The following is a 24,486-nucleotide window of genomic DNA, read 5'->3' on the forward strand; positions in this document are numbered from 1 at the left end:
TGAAAGTCAACACCCAGATTTTACAGTTTCTTGTTAGTGGGTGTAGCTTCAGCTTATTCAACTTACACGCCCACACCATCCTAGAGCAAATTTTACTGCTGCATTTTTCATGATTTTGAAGCTTAATTTTATCAACTTAGAAATGTTTTTCATGGCTGAAATTTGACCTGGTGGTTCACAACACAGTTGCCTGTCATACAACAAACCCAAAATAAAAAAAATTTTGGATCAATTCACAGGGACTTTAAACTTGGATTTAGTCTTAACATTTCAGTTTGGAGAAATACTGACTGCAATTTTTAAAAATGCAGTAAGACATATTGCAATTTAATCTAATTTTCATTTACTTATTGCCTAGCTTTATCTACTTAGTCCTCAGTAATAACAGCACTATAGAGTTAATTAAATACTGTTAAATTTTACTTGAGTAGGTTTTATAGACCCTTACTTTTACTTAAGTCAACCTTAACCAAAACAACTGTACTTTTACTTGAGTACAATGCTCATGTACTCTTTTCACCTTTGACTTTCACTTTTAGTTTTTGTGAAGTCCCCCTTATCTCTTTATCAAGTTATGATTTAAGTTTTAGTCGTGCTTCTTGATGTGGAACAAGTAGGCTACTTTCTTTCTAATTAGTAACCTAAAGGAAACTTGTCTTTCAAAGTTTAGATGTTTTCCAGTTACTGTCCTGTCAGATATTTTGATTCTTATTTCCCAGTTGAACTTGAACTTCAAACTGTTATGCCAACTATTTTATATTGTGTCTGTTGGGGTGTAAAAAGAGAGAATCGTGAACCAGCATATACTGGTGTTTCAATGGGATGGAATAGCTGCTCCAGAGAAAAACAAACACTGTCTTTTGCACAGGGATAGAGATAGGGTAGCCTAATCAAAGCTAATGATTGTGCATATTTTCTGCCAAGAAGCCGTAGACTATTTTGCCTGATCAAAAGTGCCTACTTTAAGGTCATTAAATAAGGCAGTTTATACAATTAACTCAACATTTAGATTAAAAGTTTATCTTCCGTACTGTAAATTTTGTTATAAATTATTACACGGTCCACTAAGGTATGCTTTACTATTTAATTTACTCAGGCATATCCAGGTCAGCTAAAAACGGACCTTCTTCTTTATAAAGAGTTTCTCCGTCTTTCGAACCGTCTCAGTTGTCGGTGAGGCCGGCGGGGCGGATCCCACACTAGCGTGAAAGAGAATAAAAAGCAACACAACAACAATAACAACTTGGTCGTTTCGTACATATCGCTAGCAAGCTCCCCTGTGGATATAAAACATCAAGGTGGGTGACTCAGGAGTCTTGTTACCACGGTCACGAGAGGCTCCCTACCGGCTGACTGTTAGCACGCGCCGCTGTAGCTTACAGCACAACCAAGCTAGCAGCGCGTGAAGATGCTAAGTCGATGGTCGGTGCTAACGGCAGTGCGGCCAAGGCCATTTTCCCAAACCTTAGAGATAACAGGGGAGATGACCGGACTGCGTGGGGAACCGTGGGTCACAGAGTCGACAGACGAAGATGCATCTTAAAAGCTAAAGATGTAGATGAAGAACTGATAGAAATATAAAGGCCAGTCCTTTAAGTTTGCTCTCAGTTTGGACCAAAGTTAGCTAGTTCTACGAGGAAATTGTTCAGATTCAGCCAGGTCTTATTGCCTCATTTTGTAATGTAGCTGCACTCCATGATTGTTTCGATTTAGCCTCATACATTGCCTATAATTTGGGTTTTGTGTTCATCAGCCTTATGCTTCTTACTGCATATCAAATGAGAAACATGCTTTTTTGTGCCGAGTTTCTGCTTTGCATTTTTAAGTCTACAGTAACAACACTTAATTCAAAATTTTGAGTCTGTCCCTGTGAATTTGACGAGGATATTCGGCGGAATCATTATTATATGAGGTAACACGAGGACAGGATTGGTATAGCTGTAAAAGCTGAATCGGGGGACCTGCCATGTCTGTAACGGATCTGTAACGACAGTGACGTGGAGATCCTATCTTCACAGATAGACAATCTGATGGTGCATTTTTAACTGTAACTCAAATGGACAAAATGGCTATTTAACCTCAGATTAAACTGGCTATCTATATCCTAAATCTCATGACGTTGTCCTCAAATGTCATCAAAGTGGATTGCCAGCTCTGTCATTTTGACAGGTTTCACATAATGCAGATTATTACAACTTTTATATCTTTTCTTTAGAAATGTAGACATTTGGTTGATAACAGTAAGTCTTGATAACTTGGTTTTTACATTGTTTTTCAGATGCCCTCTGTGATGAATGCAAATGGGACAGCACTGTCTGTCAGCCCAGATGTGGGATCCGCTCCAGGGTCAGTGGGCTGTTTTTCACTCAGTGGACAGTCTGAAGTCTTGAAACAAGTACTGGGTGTTATTGACAAGAAAGTCCGCAATATGGAGAAGAAAAAGGTGAGGACTTCTTACTGACATTATTTCTCAGTAATTGCATGTAGCTGTATCCCTGTTGTGTAAAATAGAAGGTATAACATAAGGAGTCGATTGAATGCTGAGACCTGTTTGCTTATTACAGAGTAAGCTGGATGATTATCAAGTCAGGAAGAATAATGGGGAGCGTCTCAATCAGGACCAGTTGGTGGGTACCATAAAACTTGAAAATAATAATTTTGTACATTGACAGAAATAAGCCTGTAACTCTGACATGATTTACAACCTGACAATGTGTGACATTTCTCTCTTCCTTACATATTTTTAGGAGGCCCTCTCCAAATTCCAGGAAGTCACAAATAACTTGGAATTTGCTCGAGAGTTGCACAAAACATTTATTGCGATGGGACAAGATGTAAGGACCTCTCATTTTTAAATAATGTTCTCATAATGGTACATTAGCTTTTAGTTTTACCTAACACAGTTGACCTCTCTTTTTATGTGTAATTGTTAGATCCAGAAAGTGGTGAAGAAGTCGGCGCGACGAGAGCAGCTACAGCGGGAGGAGGCAGAGCAGAGGAGGCTGAGGACGGTTCTTGAGCTGCAGTTCCTCTTGGACCGACTGGGGGACGAAACTGTGCGACAGGACCTAAAGCAGGGAGTCGGTGGCTCGCCGCTGCTGACAGACGCAGACCTCACGGCGTTTGATGAATTCTACAAGTTAGTGGGGCCAGACCGTGACCAAAACATCAGGTTGGTCTCAGGCAGCGATACATGGATTAATTTAACATGCAAGAAGATGACTTTTGCTCCTCAACTGTTAAAAAAGAGGAATCCATGAACTTATTTCTGCACTTGCAGGTTGGCTGACCAGTATGAAGAAGCATCTGTGCACCTCTGGGACCTGCTTGAGGGAAGAGACAAGGCTGTGGTTGGAACAACATGTAAGTCAACATCACTCAAAGCCAGTTTCTTGCAAAAAGAAGATCTTTATTTTTCAAATGTTGAAGTTTATCTGTTTATTTTGAGTACAATTTGCACTTTACAGCTGCTGAATTTAGTGGATAAATCAATCACCCCAAGAGACAGACGTGAGACTGCTATTTTCTTGTCAGTCGATTTTTTTGTCTTCTCAGTTTTCTTGATAACATGAATATCAGTGGATCCTTTTTGATCAAAGCTGAAGCATTTACAACTGAAATTGACTAATATTTGTCAATGTTTACTGGAAAGGCTTATGCTTACCTCTATCTTCTTTGAAACAAGTGTGTTGGGAGTGGAAAAATAGCCTAATCCTGAAGAAGAGACAACTTCTGCAGGCTGTTCTTTATAATAAAAATATGCCACAAAGAAATCGTTATTAAAAAAAATAATAGAGGTTCCATCCTCTTTTTCCAGTTTTCCATTTTTTTGGGAAAAACTGGCTTCATTTACATGCCCAGTTGGTGGTGAAATTGTTGGCAGGACATTTAGTCAGATGGATGGTGACACAGCAGTCATCAACAGGCTTTTTATTGTGTTGAAGCTGGCCATAATTAATGTGTCACATACTTTTGAATGACCTGAATGCACAGTAGATGAAGATGGCTAAAGCTTTAAACAACCCTTGCTCTCTTATGGTATTGTGACCATTAATCAGTCTTAATATGTTAATGTGGGATGTGTATTGTATTTTGTTAATGCAGCATGTGTGCAGTGCTCTGATGTGAATAATCAGGGCTTGGGGATATTGGCGTACTGCATTCTCAGCGATCTGGCCGCAGGACTCGCACTGCTGCATTCTGCTCAGGGGTTGAGTGCTGTGGGCTTATCCTGACTCAGCAGTGGGGCAGGGTGCCAGTGGCTCTGTCCCCTGTGGTTCCACTGGTCAGATCTCTGGTGCCACGTTATGATACTTGGTAGTGTTGGTGACCCAACCAGTCAGCCACCTTACCTCAGTGAAAAGGTCTCGCTCGGTGACTCAGTGATATTTATCCAGGCAGCAGCAGACATCTTGGCCTCAGGCACAAAGTAGTACAGGAAATAACTTTGATCTGCTCTGCTTGAAGAGCCAAAGTGGAAATGCCAAGAGTTAGTGCTAGGGCTCTTTACTTGTAATTTTCTAAAAACACTGTTATAGTTATAGTTGTTATGGTGGCACATTTCTAATGTAGTCAGTGGTTGATGGCTCAGTTTTTTCATGTTGATATGAACATTAGGGCTGGGCATGAGTCATGATTTACCATGTGTTATGATAGTTGTAAGTTTAAGCCATTACTAACCTAAGTATTGCACATGTGCAATATTTATTTGACAGTCTAATGAGTGGATCACTAGTGAATTCTCTCTTCTCTGCAGAACTGCAGATGACAAAAGGCAGGGCTCTTTAGGCTGATTCAGTTGGCTGTAGACTGGCTTGAAGCTGCTATGTAACTGGACTGTGAGGAATGGTTGTTGGATGTGGTCTTTTTTCATAAAACAGCTTTATTCGATCAGTGCTCTAACCTTAATTTATTAAGCATTCCACTGTCAATGAGGTTGGAGTTTCTAGTTACCCTGCAGTATTTCCCCTATCTCTCTCTCTCTCTAACGCTATCTATCTATCATTATTTATTTATTTATTTATGCAGATATGAACAACAGGGTTGGAAATTCACTTTTTTGCCTTCCTGTCACATCAGGAGTAACTTTAGGACTGCATCATACCAATATTAAGTGTAAAGTTGACCTATGCTGTCAAAAAGGCCTCCCCACATGCAAATGAGTCTGACATCTGAAAGATTTAACAAAAAATATCAAATAAAAATACCAATATTAACAAAAAAAAATGTAGGAAACAGTTTTTTGTAGCATATAATAGGTATTGGATTACGTGTCTTGGTAAATGTTCTTTATGATGATTGATTGTCCTCCACTAACTTTATCTACTATTTTTCTCTCTCCACTGTTATTATCCACACACACTGCATGTCTCCATCTCCTCCTGTTGTCTCTATTCCTGTGTGATCATTTGTCAACACTTCTACATTTATTAAGGTTGAAGAGTTTCTGTAGTAATCTGCATGTGGACGAGGTTTATTTACGAGCATAAATAACGATCATAAATATTCCCTATAGTGTCAGGCGCTATGCTCACAAGGAACAAAATGACAAAAGGGGTGGTCAACCAGTTTATTTGTCCCTGATGAATGAATGTTAAGATGTTAAAATGATAAAATGATCATCAAGTGACCCGCAGATGGGCGGGTCAGTCCGTCTGTATAGGAACTGATCCTCTCCAATATTCACAGCACACTTGCCCCCACACACCTGTGAGTGCATATTTCTGCCCGCTGTGGTGAGAAGATCAAAAGAGCGTTGGTGCGGACATGAGCCTAACTGTCGCTGATTTTAACCACGTTTCCCACCAGTTTGTCACTTAGCAGCGTGATATACGGGGAGATTTACAGTATTTTCCTGTATTACAAGTGTCAGACTTGTTGCGAAATTTGAATAAATTGTGCGCAATTGCTGCAATCTCGCGCCGAAATCCAGCGCTCGTTTGGCCATCTCAGACGTAAAACAAGCGGGGCATCGGTTCATGCACAACTTTAGAGGATAAATGAGTTGCATTGGAGAACTCTCTCTTGTCGTACTGAGTCAAAGCATCCCAGCACATATTAGACCCCAGCTCTGACACAGGGAGGAGGGGGCGGGGCTCTCTGGTCAGTGAGCGTGTGGGTTTGCTCAGCTCTGGTCATGGAATCAGAGGGAACAAGCAGGAATCCAGGACTCAGAAATTAAATACATTCATGTAAACAACATAAATAACATAAGGCTAGTTTGTTTAATAAAGGGACCAGGTATAGACCTGCTCTGTAGGAAAGATATCCTTAAATGACTTCTGTTGTGATCTGGCGCTGTATAGAAAAAACAATTAAATAAAATAGACTCAATGTTTAAGGGGGGCGGGGCGCCCCCCCCAATAGGGGGTAAGGGAAACACTGCCCTTTCTGATGGCTGAGGGGAGAAGTGAAATGGTTTGATAAAGATATTGCAGTGGAGAAGAAGCTCTGCTGACATTTATTATCAGGACTCCAGACTAACTAAAAATCCATGTCAGCCATCCTGAGGTCAATCAAATTTATCTTATCAGAAAAAACACCAAATTTTCAGTTCTGTGATGGAGAGTAGCCCACTTTAACTGAATTTGCCTACCAGATTTTGTTAATCAATTTATTTTAATCAGTTCCTTTCTTTATTTTAGTTTCTGGACTTTATATATTTTAAATGTTTTTATGTAGTTGAATGAAGGGGATAGCAACAGTAGCAACTATCAGTTTTTACATTATTAAAAGTAGGGCTGTAGTCAACCAAAGAAAATCTTGGTCGACTGAAATTACACCCACATTGACCAATTGATTGGTCATGAAGGTAAAAAAAAAAACATCTTAGTTCGTAACAGGCTCCTCATTTCACCCTCTGGTAGTCTGGATGACCTCTAAAATCAACATGACAAGCTTTATGAGGCACTAATGATTATTTATACCCTCATTTTGTTGTACTAAAGTAACAGCTGACTCAGAGACAATCAGCGTTCACCTACCTTTAGTTATATAATTTCAGTGATCATGGCACAATAACTTTTTGGCATCATAGCCTATAAGATATCCTAAGACAGTTGTTTGTATTAACTTACAGTGATAACTATTAACAGGATCATTTCCAGCTGGTGCTGAGTAGTTTATGAGCATATATCAGACCGCTGCAGCGTTTATTTACTGAGGTGAAGGAAGAGAAGTCCACTGGCCATGACTTAATGACAAAGAAACATGGTCTTTTCTCTCTTTTTTTGCTCTCTGTTATACCCTGTATTTACTGACCAGGGAATTAAACTGGTCACTCTACAACAGACGCTCTCTGTGTGATTGTAGCTGTCTTTTGCTTGTAAAAGAAGAAGATAAACAACTAATTATGGATTGGATTATGGAAAAAAAGTTATGGATGTATCAAGAAGAGAACACAATGGACTGGCTCTCCTTCAGATAGAACTCAAGGTATGCATGTGAGAACATAAAAAAATAATGTACACATAAGTTCTTCAGAGGGAGGAAAACAATGGACTCTTGATGATGCAAAGATAGAATCTAATGCTCTCCTGTTGTTAGATGTCGGGATTCACGTCGTTGATGTCGGGTCAGGGTGTCAAACTAGATGACAATGCAGAAAAAATTCTAACATGCTACTCTTGTCGAATCCTGATTGCAGGGTCTCTTATGTTGTTTATCATGTCATACTACAAGATTATCATTCCTGATGCACAGCATCCAGCCCGAGTTTTGAGGATAAGCTGTCGGGCAAAAATCTGGCTGTTAGTTTTTTAAAAAAGGATATCGGTGGGAGGCCCCTCCCTTAAATTAGCATCATGCGTGCATGAGACAAGAGGCAGATGTTTTTAAGGCATTGTGTGTTCAGTTTTTGAGGAGAGCTGGACAATTAATTGAATTTTGATTGTGATTTCAATTTCGGCTTCTCATGATCATAAAAACATTATAATGGAAGAAAAACGATTAATGTGTGCTTCAAAGAGTATTTTTGAGTTGTGTTTTTGGCTGTGTTATTAGTGTTTTTTGCATGTTGCAGATTTTGAAAGTTTTACAGGAGTGCATGTAGATTGGATATTTATTTATATTTGTTTTTTTTATTGCTATTACTTAATATATTGTTATTATTTTATTTGTTACTAATTTATTTTTGATTGTTCTTTAAGTTGTAGTTCAATAAATACTCAAATTTTGAAATAAATGAATAATTGTGTTTATTAATCGTGATTTCAATATCAGTCAAAATAATCGTGATTATTATTTTTGCCATAATCGTCCAGCCCTAGTTTTCAGGCATTGTAGCTTCTAATCAATTCTGTCTTGTTTTTGTCCTTTCCCTCATGTATTTAATTTTCAGACGTGAGTTGTGTGAAGTTGCCATTGCTAAATAGCCCTATTTCCTGACAGGCTTTTTCATAATGCATTCTATTTCATTGGCTTAATATCCAGGAGATTTCATAGTGAAGAACTTTCTGGAAATACACTTCATTAAATGAAGGTAGCTTAAACTCCAGCTGACCTTCTATTTAGCAGAGATTCTTCACAGTGTTGTTGGAAGTAGGAACATACTGTTCACAGCCTTGAATTATCATGGCCTTAGTGCAAGCTAGAAATCAGTTTAAAAACACCTGCAGCAGGTAGAGATGTTGTTACAAAGATGTAAATCTATGCTGTGCTGATCTAAAGTGGCACCGACTGTCACGTAGCCTGTCACTAAAATTCAAATTACGCTGTTTTCTGCCACGGATCACTTGTTAATTTACTTCTGTGGTTGAATGGTTGAGCAACTTCAGTCTGTGCAGAAACGCACACACTTGGCAATGGTGGCTGCTTTTTTCCCAACACTGACATGCATTCAAATATCCTTTTTATTCCCAGGGAAAGATTTTCATCTGTCTCGAGTGCATTTTGTTGAACTACAGGTCAACCATTTGTCGCAAGTCCTGATTATGCAATATTTATTTTGGGTGGGTTAAAACAATTGTGCTGTGTAAAACTTCCAGGACCGTTTTGCTATATCAGCAAAAGGACATACAGATGAACCAAAGTTAATGCTAATCTGCACCCTTTCAGTGCACAGTTTGTATTTAGTTATGACAAGTCATGTCCTATGTTTATTTTCTCTCACAGATTCATACTATGGATTTAATCTCAAATCAATCTGACCTTAAAGTCTGTCAGAAGTTTAGCTCAGTTCAGGTGGATTTAATGATGACATAGTTGTTATATCTTCCTGCAACTGTTTTTATTGCTTATTTTTTCAATCAGTGTATTTATATTTATATACAGGGGTGGGGCAAAATTTTAAGAAAATAAATACCAAGTCGCTTATCATAGAGACTGAGTTTAGATCATTACTGTTTTTGAAAGAGACCTAAGAATTCTAGAACAGGCAAGCAGATGTTGTCAGACATTGTTGGTCAAACATCATGATAATTGTTATAAATTGTGATTATTAATTGAATATATAGTCTGTGAAATGTTGAAGATGTCATCCAGTTTTAAGGGCCTTTTGTCATCATATTGGCACCAATCAAAGGCTGTTTTAGCTGTGATTGCTAAAGTGTATAGTCTAGCTTGTTCACTGACCTTGCCTCAGGTTGTTACCAAGTCACCTGCATCTGGTGAGCAGACATGTGACTTTAATATTCTCACATTACAAACCTACAGTTTTATTAAACATTCACATAACGTTTTTTTTGTGGGACTGAAATAGGGCTGAACGATTTGTGAAAATAATTTAATTGCAATTTTTTTTACCCAATATTGTGATTGCGATTTAGTGCGCGATTATTCTCGAGTTCGTCATCTCATGTATTTTCTAGCAAAAACAAACAATTTGTTCTAAACTATAACCAACACAATATTAGATTAAACTACAGCTGAAATTTTTTTTGAAAAATATCTAAATGTGATTACTTTGACTCATTTTGCAAATTAGATATGAATTGTTGTATTAAAGGGAATGATAATTTTATATAACTATATTTAATTTTGATATTTTGATATGTAATGCATAACGTCTCTGCTGCAAAAAAGTTTTAAACTGGTATTTTGACATAAATTTCAGGTAAAAGAAATATTGCACCCACTGTGATTTGTAAATTGCAACGGCCAGATTGTGATTTAATCCAATTTACTTTTAATTGCCCAGCCCTAGATTGAAATTAGGGGTACACGATAACCATCGGGCCGATAATTATCTGACCGATATCAGGAAATTATTATGTCACTCCGATAAGTCCGATATCATGACGATGAGCCCCAATAACATGTATACTTTTGTCAGCACGGCAGTGCTGGCGTTTGTTTTCTTTCTCACGAGACTACACATTCCGAAACAGCAGGTGGCTGCGCAGTGCACGACCCGCTGTTAAGCACCAGAGAAGAAGAGGAAGCAGTCGCTGTGCTAAAATGCTAACAACATGGTGCTGTTATTCAGTATGTACGGAAAAGATAATGCGACCATGTGTGTAGAATTTGCCCAGCAAAGAGTAGAGAGAAGTCCTCAACGCATCTTAGAAGTCACCTAAGAGTCATCATCCTAATGACATTGAAACGAAGCGGCAGCAGCCACTAGCTGCAGACATTAGGACCGAGTCAACGGCTAATACCAGGCAGAGTGCTGATTGTAAGCAGGCATTGAGAACTGCAGAAAGTTTGCCAGAGCCATAAGGCACAACGTTATAATAACAAAATTAGTCTGACAGTCTCCTGATCCATCGCTACTTTGATAGACGTACAGTGCTTAACAAATTTATTAGACCACCTGTCTGAGAGACCATCCAGCATCATGAAGTGTTTTAATGTGGACTCTCATTCTCATTGAGCTCTCCACGTTTTACCATTTTGAACAGAAATGAGCAATTTCAAACTGAATTCACCTTTTTAAACCCAAATATGAGCCGGCTCACTGGGCTTCTCTGAGACATCAGAAATTAATCAAGCACAGGGTCCAAAACTAACGGGAAGATTTTGTCTCTGGCTGGTAAATTGTTAAGACCACTCGCCACTCTGGCGAGTTATTTTTTACAAGCGAAAAATTCGGGTTTTTCTTGTTACTGGAGAACGATGCTAGTATCGGCTGATTTCCTGGCAAGAGTAATGTGTATTTCAGGCCGAGATGATCTTTGGTCACTTAAGTGCGTCTGTCATGACGTCATTCACAGCGCACCGAGGTGGATAGCTGGTTGTTGCTGTACCCGTACCTCCTTGCAGTGTTGTCAACTTAGCGACTTTGTCGCTATATTTAGCGAGTGTCAGATCCCTTAAGCAACTCGTTTCAAAAAAGCGACAAGTGACAAATCTAGCAACTTTTTCTGGTGTTACTGGAGACTTTTGAAGACTCTGACATGAAAGCATGTATCGTTGTAGTGCCTGAGCGAGAGCAGCGGGGTGCTGCCGTGAGCCCCTCCCCGTCTCAAAGCACTGACAGGCAGCCCACTCCTCATGCAGCAGTCCCTCTCAGCTGTGGTCAGAGCAGGAGATGCTCACACCTCCATGTCTAGACTACAGATTAACCGCGCTGTGAAGGCGCCTTGACAGTTTTTTCTATTGTCTCTTTTTGGTTCATTTAGATTGTTAATGAAGACTTTATACAAAAAATAAATAAATTGAATTGTTTTAGGCTTTTAAGTGGACCATAAGGTTTAAAACTAAACCAAATGTAAGAAAACAAAACTAAGAAAAATAGAATAATAAATAAATGATAAACCAAAAATAAAATTTAAAGTAACTCTGCCAGAGTACCTCTTGAGTCATTTTGCCTAGCCCAGATAAAGGAGGGTTGGAATTGTGATGTTATACAAACAAGAATCGAGAGAAGCAAGTTCATTTGTTGTTCTACACATAATAAGGGTCTTTTTACTCACTTTTTGTCTCTTTTAGCATACATTTTTGCTAGTATTAGTGCATACTATTAAAATACTGAGAAACGCAGACAAGACCCAAATGACATGTAAATAATACTGATAGCAAATCACAACACTTAAAAGCAATTTTATTTGGTTGGCTGGTAAAATGTCTACCTAGCTGGTAAAAAATTTTGCTAACCAGCCAGCCTGGCTGGTAAGTGAAAAAGTTAGTTTTGGACCCTGATCAAGCATAATATTCAACCACTAAAACTAATTTTTCTGTTCATGAATGCAAGTAAATAACTATAATGTGACATATAAATCAAGAAATAATAATGTGCCTTACTATTTTTTCAGTTTTTTGTAAATCAGTAAATTGAAAATTCATGGATAACAATAATAATGATATTTTAGCATTAAAAATATCATTTGGGTTAAAGAGCTTCTACATATTGTTGTATTAACCATTGCAGAAACATAAAAAAATTATTTTGGTTCTACCAATTTTTACCAATGCTGTTAATTTAGGGCAGCTGTGGCATAAACCTTACTTTGGGTGGTGGTCTAATAAATTTGTGAAGCACTGTATAACTGCCTGCTCTGTTTGATGTGGTTTCATTCAGTCTGATCCACCTTAGGAACAGAAGTTTAGCCACAGACCACGGTGGACTTTACATTCTTAACCTATCTCTGATATGACCTATGTCAGTGCATATTTTTAATCTTTATGTAAAACATCAGCTTGCTTTAATTCTGGCTTAAGCAGCAAAAAAAAAAAAAAAAAAAAAACAGACCCCCAAATATCTCCATTCGTTAAGCATAACAGCCTGTTATCATTTGGTTTTATGGGGGAAAACCGTCTGTCAGTTGTTTGTGTATGTTGTACTTGGTACACAAATGTTTAACTAAAAAAGTTTACTGTAATAACAGTTATAAAGTCAGAATAGTTCTTTGGTTTTTGAAAAACATGAGTGATTTTAGTTAAAATTAGTTATAAATATCTTTGCTCACTACATATTAACCCCTTCTTACCCCAAGATGTGCATAAACACATCAAATAAACTTCTTTTGTTAAATCAGCAATTGAAAAAAATATATCAGTTATTATCGGAAATCAGCCATCAGGAGTAGGAAATTATCGGTTATCGGTATCGGTTCAAAAAAATACTTACCGTGCATCACTAATTGAAATGTTTGTTTCATTGATCGGTGACAGTTTTTTTAGCAGTTCTATAATCCGTCCTATAGAGTGGGCATATAATTGGCAAAAGTTTATATCTGATCAAATATCTGCTTCCATGGCTCGACTTCCAAAAAAAAAGGCTGGCTGTTATTTAGGGCCGCAGAATTTTGAAAAAATATCTCGTTGCGATTATTTTGGCACATATGTCAAATGAGATGACTTGTTTCACTGAAGGCTGTGAGCATTTTTATGTCTCATTTTTAGGGAAAAAAAAAAACATATTTAAAAAATGAGCAAAGTAGGATTATTTGTGAACGTTTCTATAAAAAAAAGCACCTACTGCATATGTTTCATGATGTGTAGAGCATATCATCTCCGCTGCAAATAATAATTCTTTTAAACTGGTCACACTCTGGACACAAATTTCAGTTTAATGAAAAATTGCACTTTCTGCGATTTGATGCGGTTTAAGCTGAATTTCAATTAACTGCTCTGCATGACTGTTATTCCTCTTCTAGACAAGGCACTGAAAGAGACTTTGGACCAGGTTCTGCTGAGCGGGTACTTTGACCGGGTTCCATCTCACCAAAACGGTGTGTGTGAGGAGGAGGAGGAGGAGGAGGAAGAGCCAGCCTCAGCAGCAGCAGCAGCAGCAGTAGCTGAGTCTTCAGAAGCAGAAGAGCAGACTGTTGATCCAGGTCCTGACAGTTCTTCTGGCTCATTATTTTTGAATGCAAAGGTAATCAGAAAACAATGAAATTAGTTCTGCAATCTCAAAACTGCTTTTCTTTTGTTTTTTTGTTTTTTGCAGAAACTGAAATAATTGAAGAGTTCACAGAGCCTATTGCAGTCGAAACAACAGAGGTAAGTTTAGTTTCCCCCGTTTTATGTCTTGAAGCTGATGTATGTACATTCTGCATTGTGACTTTTTTTTCTTTTCCCCCTCTAGTTTGTAAACAGACAGTTCATTCCAGACGGCACTTACAGCAGCAGTGACAAGGAGCAGGGCGACGAGTGGACCTCGGAAACAGAGGTAGAGGAACTGAGGAAACGGGAAGTTTTTTGTCCTTTATGTTGCAGATGAGTAACATAAAGCTTTGCTTTGCTCTCACTCTAACCTATTTTACATCCTCTAAAACAGTCCTCAAACAACAGTAGAATTTCTCAATCTATATCATACATCAAAAAAGTCATTAAACCAAATTTTTTTTCTGTCATTAATTTTAAAAAATTAAACTGTGGGGCTGTTAAAACCTTTGCATTTCATGTGGGAGCTGTGTGGTTATTTTTTATGAAGATAGATGAAGTTAATATTTCAGCTCTGCTTTTGACACAATTTAGATAAAAATAACTAATTGAAGTTATGGTGAATTCTTCACTTAAGGGTATTCTGATCTTTGTGTGTGCCATGTGGAGCTTCCTTGCACCTCATCTGATTTCAAATGATCACATTTAATTTGACCAGGAAGCATATGTAAACAAATGAAGACAGTTTACAACATGTAAGATTTATGGATGCTCTGCAGTGACAAAAAAGCAAATAAATCCATTTAGACCTGATGCAATGTCTTTTAAGGCCTGATGAGATGCTGGTGTGCTTTTACCTTTATGACCTGATGCAGCGTCTTTGTCGCCAGTTTTACAACACTTCACTGATGAACTGCACCATGATTCACCCAAATACACTTGTGCAACTGTGCAGTTTCTCAGAAAACCCTCAGGTTTTGGGAGGGTGTTTTCAAACAACACTAAGATTTCAGAGGGTGTTTTTTAAAGGCGGCTTTAGCTCTAATTGAGTTGAAAATAGGTGAACAAATCTGCATAGGAAAGTAAAAGAGAGATCTTTAAACAGGTTTTTCATTTGGCCAGCAAAAATTTGAGGTAATCTGTACCAGTGAGTTTTGTCAACAGAAGCATGGTTGCTAACTTTACCTGCAGGTGTTGTAATTCTGCTTTTGTTTGGCAACCACTGTCTCACTCTCCTTCTCTTATTGCCTTATGTGTTTCCTCTTGCGTATCGCTGACATAATCTTCCTGAATTTTAGATACTAAATATCCATCTCATCTGTAAAAAAAAACCTCAAATTACTAAATAATCTTGGCCTAACCAGGACTGACCAAGTGTGAAACTAGGCTAGTTTTCTGATTGTTGGGAGGTTTTAACTGGGTAAAAATGATCCCAATCCTCCCGTTTTCCAAGTCCAGCACTGCCATGTTTTTTTTCACACAAGCTGTGATGTTACTTTTACAACCCATGATGTTAACTTATGATATTTAAGAAGAAGAAGCACTCAATCTGTCTTCAGTTACTCCTTCCACTTTTACATCTTCATGCTTTCCTTCTTTCTCAGGCAATCAGTGCAATGCAGCAGCCACCGCCACCTGTTCAGCCTGCAGCCTCCCCAGTTACCTTGGAGACACACCCCATGAGCTTAGCGTCCCCTGCACCACCAACTGACCCCATGGTCAGGAAGCAGGTGGTGCAGGACTTAATGGCACAGATGCAGGGAACGTACAACTTCATGCAGGTGGGGACTGTTGTGATGTCTTTTTACTGTGGGTGTTAGGTACGGCTCTGATCACTCCTCTGTTCTCAGGACTCCATGTTAGAGTTTGACGGACAGCCGATCGACCCCGCCATTGTCTCAGCGCAGCCTATGAAACCCGCTCAGAACATGGACATGCCTCAGATGGTGTGTCCTTCAGGTATGTCTGCAGAGACAAACTACGTTATGATGTCATTTGGTTTGTGAAAGTGACACCTAGATTTTCTCTTTGTATGTTCTCAGTTCACCCAGAGTCCCGACTATCACAACCCAACACTGTTCCTGTCCAACCTGAGCCCACACAAGTGAGTGATCAGCTCTGAGCAGAAAATACAAATGTAAAGACACCATGAAAAAAAAAGACTGTTTAATTCTTATTTTGTTTGCTTTTAGGTCCCCATCGTCTCACCAACTCCACCCCCCATGTTTCAGACCTCACACACGCCAGATCCTCGACCCCCGACAGAATCCATCGACCCCATTCAGGTAAACCAAGATGTTCTGTGAAAACATCCTATGAATTAAAACATTCAACTTAAATGTTCTGTATGTATGATTTTACAAGTGTAGATGTAGAGCCTCTTAAAGCCGTCTCAGACTACACAATTTTTTTGGGTTGTTTATGACGGTACCATGTCAGACTATGCTACAAAAATTGCAGGTCAAAGAGCGTGAATCAGATACAACAGAAGTGCTGTATGTGATTTGAACGGGCTTTAGCTCTGAAAAGAAGCAAAAATTTCAGACAATGAACAATTTTGGACTCCTCCTGATGTATGAATAGGAAGATAAGATGGACCACATTTCAAGTAGAACTTGAGGTGTGAATGTGATAACATGTCAAGATCACTAAATGTACATGTAAATCCAAGGAGAGAGAGAAGTGGGGACTTGTATAAATTTGCTCTGGTAAATAGTGATGCAAAGATAAGCAAATGCTCTTTTGTTGATAGGTGTCAGGATTCACATCGCTGATGTCAGGTCAAGGTGTCAAACTAAACGACGATGAAGGAAAAATTCTGACCTGCTGGTCTTGATGAACCTTGGTTGTGGGGCGTCTGGATGTGTTGTTAATTATGTCACACTTCGAGATTGTTTGTAGTTCTTAACACTCAAAATCGTGTCTGAGGTTTGACGATGAGCTGCGACCTTGTACTCGAGCCAAAATTTGTCTGAATTCCTGTTGTCTGAGTTTGTATTCAGGCCTCCCATAAATATAGGCAATTGTGTGGGATACTTCATTCATTTGTACTTTTACATTAATGTGGAATCTTATAAAGCAAGTACTTTTTTGTTCAGAAGTATCAGCTTTAAATATATTTTGTCCCCCCCAGTTACAAATTAAATTTTCTTAATCTTGGGTTGATACTTGAAATGCTGTTTATAATCCTCACACTTTCAGGAATAAAATTCTTGTGGAAAAAATGTGTGTTTCCTAATTTTATCCAAGAACTTCTTTTAACCTCAAAAATAAAATAAGTTCATGCTTTGCAGTATGTTTAAAATAGGATATAAAGAAGACTATAAATGTTTTCATTACCCAGCATGTAGTTTAAGCATGTATTAAAAGTTTTGCTTATAGTTTTGAATTGAAGTACTGTAGGCTTAATCTTTTTTTTCTGTAAATGCTTGTTAAATACCCAGTGTATTAATATTTCACAGTAGAAAGCGGAATATTGACAACAACCAGAATGAATACCAAAGACATGGATTTGGTTCTTAGTAGGGATGTATAGTATTTGATTTTTGCCAATATCCAATATGCTGATATTTACAAATTAACTTCAACCGATGCTGATAAGTAAATGTAGTTCAGACCTAAAATTTCAGTCCTTAAAACACACAATTTAAAGTTTGAGGATGGAAAAAAAAAACACATTTCAGTCCTTAAAACACACTTTAAAGTTTTAGGGATGAGGATGACCAAAGCAAAAGACTTCAGTTGATGTAGCTGTTGGTCCTGCCTAAAACTTTGCGAACTAATTTGTTTGCACAGCTAATATTTACAGCTGATAAAGGCAGATTTTTGTAGCCAAAATATCTGTTGTAAATATCAACATAAATTTTCACGTTGATGCAGATGATTCCCTTTTTAAGCTGATATCTGTCGATACTGATTCATACAGAAATTGTGCATCTCTGCTTTTTAGCAAGGCAACATGAGAGGACAAGGTCAAATTGTAAAGTAATTATCCAGATTTTTTTTTGCATACAAACTCCATAATGAAAATTTGCAGTCTAAACTGAAAATTCAAGGTACTCTGAGGTAAAAAATATAAATTTTATGAACATCTCATTGTACCTTCAATTTCAGTTCGGACTTCAAAACTTTACTAATTGTAAATGATTTGGACTGTGACTTATTTACAGTCTATCATCTATTCAGCAGATTTCCATTAAGGTTGAACTTTCCAACCTCAAATTGTGTATGAAGGACATTTGGAGTGTTTTCATCCTCCTGCATCATCACACTTTGAACCTCTTCATGCTGATTATTTTGTTTCCTCTCTTCAACAGACCTCCATGTCCTTGTCGTCAGAGCAGCCTCCACCCTCCACAGCCCTCCCACCTGCCTCTCAGACACAGGTTTTCCAGCCTGTTTCCAAAGCTCCTCACAGCAGTGGCATCAATGTCAACGCAGCACCATTCCAGTCAATGCAGACAGTAAGACCCTTATGCTTACACTTCATTTCTCTCATTTAGTTAGTCACTGAATAATGGCCAAAATAATAATATATCTTTATAAAAAAAGACTCTTATCTAGGCATCTAAAGAAAGACCTTTGCAGAACTTTGTTGCAGTCAGTATAATCTATATTGAAGTGCAATAACAGCCTTCATTAGACTAGCTCTCAGAGTCCTAAAGTGCCGTCTCACCATGATGCAGATGAATGAGTTTGTAGTGAAGCAGCTTTATCCAGGAAATAGTGAGTAATGGACTTTACTTCTAAAGAGCCTGTGACCTTTCCTCTGGTTTTGGCTTCACCACAATGTGGCCCTTGTTCACCCTTCAGGTGTTCAACCTCAACGCCCCGGTCCCGCCAGCGAGTGAGACGGAGGCTTTGAACCAGGCCAGCCAATACCAGAACAGCTACAACCAAGCCTTCAGCAGCCAGTCGCAGCATCCTGTGGAGCAGACAGAGATGCAGTCGGAACAACTGCAGTCTGGTGGGCAGATCAGATTTTCAGTTTATTGATACTTCTGTGGCTTTTCAGATAAACTGCTTTGTGTGAACACTCTAGCATCCACTGTGGCTTAATACTGACGTGTGTCTGTTTTTTGTGCACACAACCCCATGTTTTTTAGTAGTTGGTGCCTTTCATTCCCAAGATCAGTCAGGGGGCCATCAACAGCCTTCCCAGCAGGGCCCGGGCTTTGGTAGGCAGCCTCAGTCATTCTACAGCAGCAGAGGGATGTCTCGTGGTGGACCTCGCAACGCCAGGGGCGTGATCAACGGCTACAGAGGCTCATCAAATGGATTCAGAGGTCAGCGCATACCCTACAGATGTTTAACATCCAATGTGCAACATTACTGTCTTTAAAGGTGCAATTGCTGGATTTGTCCTTCAATATAGTAGAAGTGTGCTTACATTTATAATGTTTTGGAAATAGGATTTTTACACAAAGAAATGGCATTTCTGCAAAAAAGGGCATTTTTTCTGTAAGGGTGGACTTGAACTGCCATTTTTTTTCTTTTCAGGTGGCTATGATGGTTATCGTCCTCCTTTTGCCAACACTCCAAACTCTGGTTATGGACAAACTCAGTTCAACACACCTCGGGATTACTCAAATGGGAATTATCAGAGGGTAAGACCGAAGCATCGAGTTTACTCTGACTTTTGTCATCTTCACTGTCAATTGGAGTAGTTTTTTAATTGTTTTTCCTTTTTGCTCTAGGATGGTTATCAACAAAACTACAAGCGTGGAGCCGGTCAGGGACCCAGAGGAGTGTCAAGAGGCAGCACTCAGGCAATACGATCCTGAAAAGGCCTTTCATAATGACTGTGACTGACTAACTTGCACCACACTGAAAATTCTAAATCCAAGAATGCATTTGCCCCAGCTCACTCATTTTTTTATTTTTGTTCTTCATCAGTGGTATTTTTCCTGTCTTTAAAATCAAAGTAATGCCTGCTTTGATATTTGGAAATATTAAATCATTTTGAGTTGAAAACACAAACGCTGCTGTAAATCAAATCATCGGTTTACATGAGCAAATGTGTGACAATATTCCTGTAAACTTGAAAGATTTCATAAGTTATTTTTTGTATAAAAAATGCACCTGCCACTGCTGGTCCAATCCTTGGGAGTTGAATCCCTCTCTCAGTTCTTTTCTGTCATTTTGGTTCAAAAAGGATTTTATGTTCGAAGAGCTCCCGTCTCCTTGTTTGTAAATTGATGTTGCTTCAAGAGTTTCAATAAAGTTGTGTTGCATACCCATGTTTCAGCTCATTTTTCTGCTGTACCATTTAGTCATGTGATAGATGGGTCTGACTGCCTGTGATATTGTTCCACCCAATGCCTTGACAGTTACTCAAATTTCTTCAACATAGGAATTTTTAGTTTCTCAACATAAATTTAAGTGTCTCATTTCATTGAAGTTTTTATGACTGCTTTTCATGCCAAGTCTTTGCCGTTCTGATGTTTTTTACTACATGCGTTTAACATTAGTTCAATGCAAAATTAAAAAAACATGGTCATTTGGTGAGATTTATGCTGAAATAGAATAAAATTTTAAAAAGATCCTCATAATGTAAGTCTGCACGCTACCATTTTTCAATGTGCATGGCTGTGTTCAACTATCAAGCACCCCCAGGTACAGTGGGGGTCCCCAGTCTCTGGCATGTTATTCTGAGGGTCACAGGCTATTCCTTCACTTATTTTATGCTGCCATCTGTTGGGGGAAACAAGCAACACTACTCCACTGCTCCACTGACAACATGAGACATAAAGGACAGCTTTGAAACACATGGGTAAAGTATGTGCTTTGTACAAACAGAAACTTATTAGCTCTTGAGACAATAATAAGAGAAAAAGAGACTAATAGAAAGTCACTTAGAGGTTTCTGCTTTGTTTATTTAACGTCTTCTGGCCCAGTATTTGGACAAAATTATGAGCACCCCATTTCAGCACGGAATTTTTAACAGCTTCTCCAAACATCCAAGTTTTATTTAGAGTGCTACTTTATTTTACTCTGCACACAGAAACAAAAATAATTCACAAAAAAATAAACACATCAGACATGTCTCTAGAGGAATCCCACCACATTATTCTTTGGTGAATCTCTCAAGCTCCTCCAGATTTGATGGTCTTCTTGCATGGACCTTTGTATTCAGCTCAACCCACAGATTTTCAGTAGGATTTAAGTCAGGGATCTGTGCAGACCACTCAATAATGCTCACTTTGGTCTTCTGGAGGTAGTTCTTCACCAGGAACCACATTTTTTGGGTCGTGTTGGAAGATAAATCAACAATCCAGACCCAGTTCTGCTTCAGACTGCTTCAGGTTTTCTTTCAAAATCTCCACATATCCTTCTCTCTTCATGTTTTCTATTTATTTTCCTATCTATTATTAGGACTGCATATAAGGACAACACTAGAAAAAAGGATTGGATGAACTTATAAAGTGGAAGAGTCACAAAGCAATCACTGCTTCAGTTTGGTTTCTTGCACATTTTTGACTCAACGCTGTTGTAAATTTCTGATTTTAAAAACTTGACATTTAAAACTTGGAAATATAGAGGGGTTCCTCTCATAAATTTGTAACCCTTTAAACTCTGAAATTCTAACTTTGTAAATATATGACTTTATATTTTGACCCCCCCCCCCCCCCCAAAAAAAATCAAAACAGAACTGATCCTCTTTATTTTTGTCTTTTCTGGTGGCCCTAATACACTGTTGAATGTTGTGTTTTTCATCCTGATTTTTAAAAAAATATTCACATCTAATGCAGACCCCCCAAAGGGCTCTAAAATCACTGATTTAGGCAAAAAGAACAAGAATGGCAACAACCCAGGTAATGATGTGACTGTGAACCCATCAGCAAAGGTTTAGTGCATGAGGGAAATGTTTGAAGAGAAGTATGTTAATGATTTTTATTCAATTTATTGACGACTTGAAAAAAAAAAGTTCAACTTTGGGGCGAGGACAGTTATTTACAGTTATAGTCGAAGGTTTAAGCTCTCAGGTGGTGTTCGTGTCATATCTCAGTCTGCTACCAAGGCTGAGAAATAAAGACTTAAGCAAATGTTGAAACGCTGCAGATTTACAGAAAACCCTCGGGGTTTTGGATGAATATACCCTGGTTTGAGGGCATTTCTTAGGCATCCACTGTATTATTCCTTCCAAGCACAGGCAGACACAAGTGTCTTTCTTGCAACGGGTTTATTGAAAGCTTCTCCTTCTTATCCACCGTGAAAACTAAATAACATAAATAAAGTGATCGACATACAATGTCAGCAAAAATGATAACACGCACAGCATGCAAGTAAAATTTACTGTACAGAAGTAAAACAGATATAAAATCCCACAATTTACGTCGTTTGCTGCATGCCGTATGAAAGAAATAAACGTCCATCACAACTTCCATCTGTGTGGTAAGAGCTCATGCTTGCTGCTGTAAAGCTACCATGAAGCTACTGTGAGTCACGTGACAGCAGCTCAACGTTACTTCCTAAGCGACTTCAAAATAAAACAACGTATTTTCAAAGTAAAATAAGGAAGTACTATGCACTTTCAATGCCATAATATTGTACCAAATGAAGCTTCAAATAACAAACTCAACATTATCTAACAACATTTTCTTAATTTCTTCAAGAAAAATTCACAGTATAATTGCATTATTTACACTTAGGTCTTAATGGGGTAAGCGTTCAGAATTTTGATAGATTTGCTTCTTCTAATTCATAACTAGAGATTTTACAAGAGTGTTTATATGATATTTACAAAGACCACCTAATAAAAAGTATTTTATTGAAATGTCTTGATACTGCGACACTAAAGATTCTCATACAAATATGTCTTCCCCTGTTAATGTTCAGTGAAAAGGTAAAGATGCGGTCAAGGTTTATTATGGAGGAGATTACACATGACTGCTAAAATTTAGAATAAAATGCAGATTTTTAATAGTCAGTTATATTCATTAGTTACATAAAACATTTGATTGTGATGTATCTGACATGGATTTGTTACTGAAAGGGTGGGAGACTTTACAAAGTAATGCTCATAAATAATGTAATCGTCTTATTTAAAAACTGCAGGGGGCTGAATCTAACGTCATTCAAAAATGAACGTATCAAAGCAAACATGTTACATAAAGGTGAAAAATAAGATATGCATCATGACTGTGTTCATAGATTTATCTGGTTTAAAGTTGTTTTTTTCTCACACAAATCTCATTTTGTTGTTGTGTCAAACATACACTCCAGTAGCCTAAGTAATACAAGTGGTATAAATGTTGCTCATAATCATTATACATGGGGCCCTTGACTTTGAAATGATGAAAAGATGTTCTTCAATAAACAAGTGTATAACGTAACAGTTGTCACCAACGTTTAATTCCTTTTAGTGACTTTGGTCACTGTAGGCAGGTGGTTATGACTGAAAGAAATCAAATGAAGCATGCCACTGGATATTTGAAGCTTCTTTGAGTACATCGAGTCTGACTTTAAAAAATAATTTTACTCATAAAACTAATATCTATCAAAAGCTTTACTTACAGTACTCCATTTGCTCTTTTTAATGTCTCCTTAAGCTAATACGTTCCAAAAAATCCCTCCAAAATTTCATGTAAATTAAAAAAAAAAAAAAAAAAATTCAAGCAAATTCACCCTAAATTTTCTCAACAATTCACCTCCATCTTCTTATGAAATTCCCCCAAAATTACGAATGCATTCCCAAATGTCCATGAAAATTATGGAAAATTCCTAAAAACTTCTGATAAATTCCTCAAAATTTCCATGAAAATTAGTGAAAATTTCAACACACATTCTTCCCAAAATATTCAAATTGATTTCGCAAATATCACAATTTCCCAAATTTCTGTGAAAATACTCCCAAATTTTAAAAAGAGTCCCTTCTACATCCAAACAAATTTCCCAATTTTCCATGAAAATGCCAAACAATGTAGAAAACATATCCCCAAAATTTCCATGAAAAATTACCAAGCAAATTCTCCAAAATATCTCCCCAAAATCCTTTCACCCACTCTCTGGAAACCCCGGACAATTATGTCAAGAATTCTAATAACTGAAATTATAACTGAGTTGCAGGAAAGCCAGAATGTAATGTCTCATATGTACACGCTGGATTTTAAGAGGATATTGGTCAAACATGACTAAAACCGCCCCTACACACTTATAACAGCCTCTAAGAGAAACTGGCTAAACGTTTATGAATTATATTAAGATTTTCTTGGTGTAGCCTAAAACCGAGTTTTAATTTGAAAATCCGTACCGGGGTCTTAGTTGGTCTTTCCTGTAACTCGACGCTGGTCTGCGTGCTGTAGTTCCGCTGTCAGGCGCTAGGGGAGCTGCAGCAGGAAGCTGGTTGATCAGATAGTGACAATGACGGGTAAACAGCCAGGATGATATCACTTCAACATGAACACTGGTCATTTACCAACGTGTGTGCTGATGTCCACCTGCTCCAACAATGTCTCTATCGATTATAAATGTGATCAAAATCTCCACGATGAAACACCAGACAGAAATATTGGGGATGTTTGTTTCTGTGCTCATCACACGGCTTACTATTTTTTCCTCAGGCGGAAATAGAGAGACAGCTGACAGAAAAAAAAAAAAAAAAAAACAAGAACATGAATTGAATTACTTCTTCATGTAGGCCTACAGTATATAAATATCCTTTACTCTTGTCACATCAGTTAACCTGCTGTAAATGACACTCTGGCTTTTTATATTAACACA

The 24,486-nt window shown here is 38.0% G+C and overlaps 1 protein-coding gene across 2 annotated transcripts; it reads left to right on the forward strand.

Annotated features, from left to right (window-relative positions):
• The first annotated feature begins 1,152 nt into the window (after positions 1-1,152).
• On the forward strand, positions 1,153-19,999 carry caprin1b (cell cycle associated protein 1b). Of its 2 annotated transcripts, none has more exons than XM_041795995.1 (18): positions 1,153-1,298; positions 2,279-2,443; positions 2,565-2,627; positions 2,748-2,834; positions 2,934-3,172; positions 3,281-3,363; positions 13,536-13,715; positions 13,829-13,881; positions 13,967-14,050; positions 15,369-15,545; positions 15,615-15,723; positions 15,807-15,868; positions 15,957-16,049; positions 18,081-18,227; positions 18,577-18,730; positions 18,870-19,049; positions 19,264-19,370; positions 19,461-19,999. In XM_041795995.1, the coding sequence occupies exons 2-18, from the start codon at positions 2,279-2,281 to the stop codon at positions 19,545-19,547; spliced, it is 2,070 nt and encodes a 689-aa protein (XP_041651929.1). In that variant the 5' UTR covers positions 1,153-1,298; the 3' UTR covers positions 19,548-19,999. The 2 variants fall into 2 exon arrangements, with proteins under 2 accessions (XP_041651929.1, XP_041651930.1); XM_041795996.1 differs by having other exon boundaries at positions 18,873-19,049.
• The last annotated feature ends 4,487 nt before the right edge of the window (positions 20,000-24,486 follow it).

The sequence above is a fragment of the Cheilinus undulatus genome, linkage group 9, assembly GCF_018320785.1.
Source record: "Cheilinus undulatus linkage group 9, ASM1832078v1, whole genome shotgun sequence".
Classification (NCBI taxonomy): domain Eukaryota; kingdom Metazoa; phylum Chordata; class Actinopteri; order Labriformes; family Labridae; genus Cheilinus; species Cheilinus undulatus.